Source organism: Erpetoichthys calabaricus, chromosome 4 (assembly GCF_900747795.2).
Source record: "Erpetoichthys calabaricus chromosome 4, fErpCal1.3, whole genome shotgun sequence".
NCBI lineage: Eukaryota > Metazoa > Chordata > Cladistia > Polypteriformes > Polypteridae > Erpetoichthys > Erpetoichthys calabaricus.
In genome coordinates this window covers 49350700-49360105 of record NC_041397.2, presented here as the reverse complement: position 1 = coordinate 49360105, position 9406 = coordinate 49350700, and the positions used below count along the sequence as shown (strand labels likewise).

The 9406-nt window shown below is 39.0% G+C and overlaps 1 protein-coding gene across 1 annotated transcript in view; it reads left to right on the top strand.

Annotated features, from left to right (window-relative positions):
• Positions 1-607: 607 nt before the first annotated feature.
• ptchd1 (patched domain containing 1) overlaps positions 608-9406 on the top strand; it is a 167347-nt gene continuing 158548 nt past the window's right edge. Inside the window, exon 1 of the mRNA XM_028801249.2 lies at positions 608-2766. Within this exon, the coding sequence (XP_028657082.2) occupies positions 2338-2766 (429 nt within the window). The 5' untranslated portion in view covers positions 608-2337. The remainder of the gene's footprint in view (positions 2767-9406) is intronic.

Here is a 9406-nt window from a genome sequence, read left to right as displayed (position 1 = left end):
AAGTAGTAACAATGGTTAACACAAGCGACGGAGAAGTCGGTGCATCTCTTACCTTTGTCTTTGATTTGGAAACACCTCAAACAATTCACTTACCAATCGTTTCTCCTCACTTACTGTAGCAAAGTACATAGCACCGAGCCCAATAAGGATAATCCCTAGTATGTAATGAAACAAACATTCGCCAAAAATGAGACAACAATACATGTAATTGTACTTAAAACATTATATGTTTAAAGTAAGGGGGTGGGGGTTGTAAGCATTTCATGAATACGCGTTATCTTTCCTTCTTGAAAAAAACATTTTTTTTTGTTTTTAGTTCTACTGGTGCCTTAAGAATGTATTCACAGTTAAACTGCAAAACAGAAAATGTGCTAAATTACACATCTCCGGAGATTCGTTTTTTTCTTCCAGCATATTCTGTATGCCATATGTATTACTGACAGCCGCCCCCTGTTTGCATTCATCGTCTCAATTCATGAATGTAAACCAGTATTCGCTTTTAATTTGCCTCGCTCGCTCTCTCTCTCTCTCTCTCTCTCTCCCAGACTCAATGTCTGTCTGCCTCCCCCCTTCTCTCTCTCTCGCTCGCTCCGTCTAACCCTTTTTTTCCTTCAGTACTATCCCTAATCGTCCAATCAGGAAATCTCCCACACTCCCTCACCATGCCAGCCATCACGAGATGACTAATGGTGCATATCAGAGCCTAAAAACAAGTCTGATTTGGTATCTCTCCACCTTCAGCGCTTCCCTTTTGCTAACAGCAATCAGAGGAAAGGAAAAGTAAGCTCGGTTTTCTGTCGGCTAACGCAGTGAATCAGCAAAGAGCTCCAAGGAATTAATGGTGAGCTGCGCGGCTCAGCTGAGTCAAAACGGTGTCAGCAGCGGAGGTGTGAATCCTGAATACTGGAAGACGCCGGGCGGATGTTGCTCATAAATTTTCAACAGGAGTTACACCTGGAAGTTTTACTTCTTTTCAGACCAGGGATAAAGCATGAGCCTTTCGTCCCTTATCCGTGGAACAGCACCGCATGAAAAGAGGAATTTCTTCTGAATCTTTACAAACGTCTCAAGGCATTACAGAGGATATTTGCGAAAAGTTGTTCTTTATGTACGATCATGGATCGCGGCAGCTCCATGGGCGATCTTCACGACCATGACGGAGCGAATGATACTTAAGGGAGCCTGGGGGACTGCCGAAAGTGATTCTTGTAGTATGTTTGCAATGGAAATGAGATATTCACGCCTGTTTAGACTGCTTGCTGCCTACCTGGCAATGTGCACCGAGAAGGGAGGGTTTGCGTAGGGTATCGATGGATTCAATAAAAGCTTTAAAGTGATGCGGAAATGAGCAAGAACATTTAGGACAAATGAAATACACAAAATTATACTTATGCATTTCTCCTTCCAAACACAACTGGATGTCTGGCATTCTTTCGGTCACATGAATAATCAGTCATGAATTAGCAGTCCCGTTCATTTAGGGTTTGCAACCTGAGATCATTACTTGAAAATGTAAGCACACCCCAAAAATGATAGGCTGTGTGTGTTCGTGTGTGCTGTACACTATATAGTTATGTTCTTCATTATAATGAATGGCCACGCAGTGCTTTACCTCAAGTGCCCACAAACCCAGTATTTGTAGACAGCTGTGATGCTGCTGTATCTCTCATGAGTTAGCAGGAAAGCTGCAGTCACGTATGTAACTGCTAGACTGCATAGAAAAAGCTGGGAAACCTTAAAACGTCAAAGCAGCAAATGTTTATGGATTGTTGAAAAAAAAATGTTTTGGCATGTTTTTGCTTTATCATTAGTAATAGATAAAAGTGGCTTCTGATGCCAAACAACAGAGGGCGCGTCATGAGAAATGTTCGCACTTTGCTGTAATTTTATAATTTCTTTATCACCTATGGAAGAAATGCTGCGCTGCTGGCAACATTTGTTGTAGCAGAACGAGTCTGCAAGTCTCTGGAAATCGGAGAACCAGAAAAGCTGTAGAAATTACCGCGCAAAGACAGCGAGTAATGCACATCATGAAAGCCGCGCAAGACTAATTTCCAGCACGTATGTGTCATTTTAAGAAGCTGAGAGAGGAGACATAACACCAATATATGTGTCCCCAAGTTCTTTTATGTAATAAGTATAACACGAAAAGCATGGAATCCGAGCGCTAGCTGAAGGGTGGAGGGAGCAGGGGCTGACAAAGGTGCATTCTTAATTTTAAAAATTGAGTCTCGAACTGATTTTTTTTTTGGTCTCTTGATTTCTCTCCCTGCTGGGTTTCAGCGACCAGCTGGGGATATTTTATTAGAATTAGTTTCCCTGTGGTCGTGGCCCCTGATGGTTTTGCCCTGGCATTGGGAGAGGCTCGGATCCTGCAGATTGTTCCTCGCTCTCCCGGGTACTCTTTGCACTAGGATGTTGCGGCAGGTTTTGCACGGAGGGCTGAGGACGTCTTTCTCCAAGCTTGGCCACTTCGTCGCCAATCATCCGGTGTTCTTCGCCTCCGCCCCAGTGCTCATTTCAATTCTACTCGGAGCCAGCTTCAGTCGCTACAGGATTGAAGAGAACGTGGAGTACCTGTTGGCCCCACAGCACAGCCTGGCTAAAATTGAAGGCAACTTAGTGGACAGTCTTTTCCCTCTGAATAGATCCAAACATACGCTGTATTCAGACCTGCAGACCCCCGGGAGGTACGGCAGAGTGATTATTACCTCTCCTGGGAAAGGAAATATGCTCGATCAACATCACATTGACCTCGTGCTAAAGGTAAGAGAGAGAAAGAGAGAGAGAGAATGTCTGGCGAGGGAGGGGCGAGCATTGTGCATGTGTGGGAATACAGTAAGTACAACAGGCGGTTTAGCAGAAAGTGAAATAAAAGTCGTCTAAAAGCACACTAAAGAAAGCGTGTGGAGATGTAAAGAAGATGTGACGGACGGCGTGCTCACGTGCTGCCGTGAGCCTAATTCATGCTGGTGCAGTTACGATTAGCTGTATAGAAAAGAACTGCTGTCAAAGCTGTTCCCTGGATTAGATCTGAGGTGCTGGGTGCCCTAATAGTGAGATGAGGATTCTGCTTCTTATGTGTTTTGTATTAAATCATAACAATAAACGGGCATTACAAAATGGGCGTTCACCAAATTTTGTGTTTAAGAAAAAAAGTAAGTTTTCATTCTCTGACATAACAAAAACGAAACAAATAAGTGTGATTATATGGGGGGGTGGGGACACACGTGACTACATGTTATCTCTTCGAAATGTACATGTTCAGCTATATTCATGTCCTTAGTAATTAATAGAAAACTGACTTACAAATATATACACCTAACCATTCATCTGTTCAAATACCATCAGGTTATTGTAATAATCTTGCAGTCTTTTGCTATCTGTATGATTTAAGTATATTAGATGAATTTTGAAATGCAATAGTTTAAAAAATGCATGCTATCTATCTATCTATCTATCTATCTATCTATCTATCTATCTATCTATCTATCTATCTATCTATCTATCTATCTATCTATCTATCTATCTATCTATCTATCTATCTATCATTTCCTTAATTAGTATCAAGTCAATTTTAAAAATTGTTTTAATTTCCTTTTCACTTGAAGCAGCAGTTCTGTTTGTGCTGCGATTAATATAAAGGTGAAAAGCACACAATTTCCAATCTGTGCTGTATGTTTTCTGGCATTCCATTAAATGTAAACAGTTTCTTAAATAAATAAACAAATATGAGCTATACGCATATATATTTACAGTACATATCATTAATCACAGACAGGGTTGGTGGGCTTCCCAAATAGGATGGATGGACCTTTTGTGCCCAAAAGACCCATGTAATGGAAGGACAGGGAAAGATCACCTATCAGGGTTATGGATTCCCTCAGTGAGCTAAGGTTGCAGCTTCCCTTTGTTGGATCGCCCTTGTGCATACCTGGGAAATTTTATTTCTCTGGGTAGTCCTGTGGGCTATTATGGGTGCCACCAAAGGGAGCTTCCAAGAGCAGACATTTCTACTTTAAGTGGCTTCTGTCTGACTGTAAAGTGCTTCTTCTGTGCATTGATGTACTCCCAAGTGCAGCATAAAGGGAGCCCACCTCATATTACTCAGGGAGTCCTAGTCAGGAGGAGGTGGACAGTGATTTCCTGTGAGAAGTAGAGAAAGGAAAGAGACAAATAATTGTGCTTTGTGTGTGATCTGGAAGACAGATCATCTGGTGAAAGGTATCTCCTTGAAATAAAAAGTATTATTTGCAGCTTGATTTGACTTTGAGTAGTTGTGTCTGGGATTTGGGGGTCATCTCAGCAGTGCTAACTGCAAAGGCAGGAACCAATCCTCGATGCGGTGGCCCTCCATCTCTGGGCCGACTAATGTATATGCCCCACACTCACATGGGTCAATACAGAGTGACCAGCTAAACCGCTTGTCTTTGAGGATGTAGGAAGAACACCAGTGTAACCAGAGGAAAAAAAATGTAGACATGGAAAAACATACAAACTCCATGTGAACAATAACTGGACCTAAGACCTGAAATCGAGAAAGCTGGATTTGTGATCTCATGGGGATATCAAAGTCAGCACACCCTTACCGAAATTAAAGTTTTGGATGATGTAAATTCTGAAATTACAACATACTTATGCATGTCAGACTTTTTTTTCCTTTAATAAGATCTTTCCATTAACTGTAGCTGCAATTTCACTAAGCGTGTGTAGAAGAGAAAGAAAAAAAAGAGCAATTTAAAAGGTGTGATTTACACAATTGCTTCTTTTAATTAACATGATTTCAAGAACAGGTCATTATCATTTTGTTTTTTGCCCTTTTTACCATGTTCCTGCCTAACTGTAAAAACTTTCTTCAGAATTATGAAATGTTACTGTAGAAAAGACATCTCAAAGTTTCCAAAATGGAGGACTAATAAATACCAGATACTTTTCCATAGGCCAGGTTTTCTTCCACACTTCTAAGCTCATTGCAAGATTAGTTTTCCACACACACCAATCAACACGCACGCTTTCTTCTGTGTTGGAAGTACACTCCCTGCTTTTTTGCACGGGTTGACTAGCTGGGTGGGCGGCATCTCTGTCAGTACTGAAGAGTGCGTTTGTTGCAGTGAAGTCAAATGTACCCTTTTCACTGTGCTAGGGCATGGAGGCAAAAACAACAACAACATTTATTTATATATCACATTTTCATACAAATGATGTAGCTCAAAGTGCTTTACATGATGAAGATAGAGAAAAAAGACAAAATAAATAAGAAAATAAAATTATGGAACACTAATTAACATAGAATAAAAGTAAGGTCCAATGGCCGGGGGAACAGAAAAAACAAAAAAGAAACTCCAGACGGCTGGAGAAAAAAAATAAAATCTGCAGGGGTTCCAAGGCCACAAGACCACCCAGCCCCCTCTAGGCATTCTACCTAACATAAATGACCTCAGTCAGTCCTCCTTGTATTCAGGGTTCACATGGAAGAACTTGATGATGATGGTCATGTGGACTTCTGGCCTTTAATCCATCAATGTAGGGACATCACGGTGCTTTGATCAGGTGGTGGTGGTGCAGATCGTCACCACAGAAAACTGGAAAAAGAACAGCAGAGAAAGTAGGGGTTAGTATGGATTTCAGAGCCACCATGAATGATAATGATAATTAATTGAATATACAGGGCATCAGGAATAAACTAAAATTAAGCTATGAGAAAGCCATGTTAAAGTAATGAGTTTACATCACACAGCTTGTGTTTTAGAACTTTCCTGGATACTTTTTAAAATTTTACTCTCTCAGCGAAACAAAGGAGCCATTTCTCCCAGTACAACTCTGATAAAATGGGATACACTTTAGTTTTCCTGATTTTATACTAAACAGCCATGTTTTCAGTTTAATTAAGTCTTAAATTTTATAATGCATCTTTGGTAAAACATCTGTTAAAGTAATAACAGCATTATTAGAATAACATTCTGGAACCTGTATAATTTAACCTTAATTTATTTAGGTCAAAACATTATATTAAAAAACATAATATTTGTTCTTTGTTTTTTTTTATGGGAAAATGAGTACATATGCAACACATCCATGTTGCTAATTACCTGCTACCTGAAAGGGAGGTAAAGGTTAGCACTGTGGTAGACACGTGAATATGACAGCAAAATACAAAGTGACTATTAAAGCAGAGAGCTGCTTCAGGTTTATATTCATGTGGGAAAACCTCAGAGTACGACGATTCTTTGGTGAGTGACATGAGAGCTGCCATGACTTGCATGAATCAAGGACAGAAAATATATTGCTTGTATCCTCTTTTCCAGGAGAGAGCGAAGGTAAAAGGATACCTTTAAAAATTGAAAAGTGATTATGCCAAAGTAACATTATCAAAATGTGAGAAGCTATTGGTAATGCCTGTTATGCATCAGATTATTTGGTCTTCACAATTACTTACCAATGAAACACACATCAGTTTAAAATGTGTGTTTTCTACATCGCTGCCCTCAGAACTTTATTTGAGATGCAAACAAATTTAATGTCATAGACTCCCAAGTAAACTTCTTTTTCCACTTGAAAGAGACAAGTGTCCAGTATGATTTGTTTGAGAAAATGAGCGGTAACAAAATAATTGTAAATATAGGAAAGATTTAGTGGGTACATTTGTACTGATTGAGGGGAGCAGGACTTTAGCATTTGTAAAATTAAATTGGGGTACAATTTTCACTTTGAGTGAGTCTAAAAAGAGGAGCAATATGGTTACAATATTAGCAATTTTGGAAGCACACCCTTAGGGTTTCTCTAGTTTTTTGGTTTACATCATTTGAATACTTGACAGTGTGGATGAATTCATAAGTACATTTAAGTATAGTCCATGAACAAATAGCGAAAGAAGAAGGGCTTTCATAACTCAATAGGAAAGTAAATTTATATTTGGGAAATATTTTTAAAACAAAACTGGAAAGCTGCGGCATTGTACCCAGAACCTATGCTCAGGTCACTGTCTAGATGGTGTTTGCTCTGTTCAGATGAGTTTGCAGTTGATGCTCACATTTCTTTCCACTTTTCAAAGAGATGTGCTTCAAAGTAGTTAGTGACTTCAGTTGTGACCCCAGTATGAGTGAGTGCTGGTATGTGTGTGTTAAACTGGACTAATGTACAGCACTGGTTTCTGCCTGGCTGGCACTATCAGTGTAGACTGTGGCTTTCCATGCTGCTGTACAAAAAAAGATGGTCCAGAATATTGCTGAAGAGATGAACAGAAGTCTAGGGGACATGTGTCAAAGAGTCTTTAGCAGGTACAACTGACCTGATTTATGGTAAATGTTTGCTTTGTTTTCATAAAATGTGTTTTTGATGAGCTGAATGGTGATTTCAGGGTTATTTTGAATTTCATTTATTTCACTGGGGAAGTCAAGCAAAATGACACCTTTTATTAGCTATGGGAGTTTTCGAGGCAGCTCAGGCCCCTTCTTCAGACAAGTTGTACTCAACTACCTGAGCCCGAGTTGCCTTGAAAGCTTGCATATTGTAATCCGTTCAGTTAGCCAATAAAAGGTATCATTTTGCTTGACCTCTCATTGCATCTATGATGGCTAACATGGAATAACACCCTACTACTACATTATTTTACTTAAAATCAGTTAAGAACATAAGAAATTTAAGACCTTTAACAAACAAGGAGAAGCCATTCAGTCCATTGGTCTAATTTGCTCAACTAATTGCTAAGCTGTCCCAGTATACCATCTTAGATTTTAAACACTTTTGTTTGGAAATGTAAGGTTTAGATATGATCCATGGTTCAAAAACAATAAATCAATGAGATTTTGAGGGAATTTTAAATGCAATAATGTAAATTCTTAATGATGCAAATTACTCATTTAGAAATGGATTGTGGTAATGACACAGGCCATGAAAGGTTTTGGTATTAGGCAATACTGCATGTAGAAAAGCTTGAATGTCCCCTTTAAATCAAGCAACAAATTAATTATGTGATGGAAGAAATGTAACTTTGTTTAATAGAATTAGCATAACTTATTTGTTAGGAAAACTTTGTTAGTTGGCCTTAGTGCTGCTGACAAATTTAAAAGAAAGACTGATGTTTCAAATTACTGTTTTTTGCCAGAGTTGTAATGTAGGCAACAAAAGATGTTCAGCAGAAATGCTTACTGAATCATTTTGAAGTTTATACTCAATTTTGCTACTTTAGTCATGCTATTTTAAACCCAATATGTATATTGCAAAATGAAACAAAATGAAATATGATACCTTAGTGCATTTAAATTAAAATTTAACTTACGGTGCCTATAAATGTATTTAATCCTTGGAACTTTTCACATTTTATTGTTAGACAACACTGAATCACAGTGGATTTAATTTGGCTTTTTTGACATTGATCAAAAGAAAAACACTCTGTATTAGCAAGTGAAAACAAATCCCTGCAAAGTGATCTGAATTAATAACAAATATAACACACAAAATAATTGATCTCAAAAGTTTTTCACACTTTATTCATCACTGGTGTGGCCAATAGGCTTTAGAAGTCCCATAATTAGTTCAATAGAGGTCAACTGTCCGTAGTGAAGGACCTTCAGCTGACTGCAGAATAAATGTTCCTGTATGTAGAAGGTCCAGCTTTTGGTGATTCAGTATTGTGGCCTAACCTACACATGAAGACAGAAGAACACTTCAAGCAACTCCCTGAAAAGGTGATTGAGAAGCACGAGTCAGAGGGAGGAGCCATTACATATTTCTTGAAGCCCAGTTAAGAAATGGAAAGAGCATGGAACAGCTGTAAATCTGTCAATGCATAAAAACAGTGATTATGCAAGAAGATGACTAGTGAGGGAGACCACAAAGATATGTCTGAAGGAGTTAAAAGATAAAGTGGATAAGATAGGAGAGATTGTGCAGACAGCAGCTGTTGCCCAGGTGTTTCACCTGTCATAGCTTTTTGGGAGAGTGGCAGAGAGAAAAGACACACATGAAAGTACTCCCATGGAAGACTCTGAAGTAAGCTGAAAGAAGGGTCTATGGTCTGATGAGACTAAATTAGAGTTTTCTGGCCATCAGACTTTACTCTGTGTTTGAACATTATCAAAAGTACACCATCTCCATCGTGAAGCACGGTGGTGGCAGCATCATGTGGTGGGGATGCTTTTCTGCAGCAGGTTCTGGAAGGCCTGTGAGGGTGGAGGGTAATATAAATGCAGCAAAATACAGGAAAATCCTGGATGAAAACCTGATGCAGTCTGAAAGAAACCTGAACATTGGGAGAAATTTGTTTTTTAGCAAGACAATTACCCCAAGATTAAAGCCAGCCTTAAAAAGGAATGGCTTAAAAACAGCATTGTTCATGTCCTGGAGTGCCTGAGTCAGAGTCTATTTGAGAACTTGTGGCTGAACTTAAAAAAACAATTAAACAAAC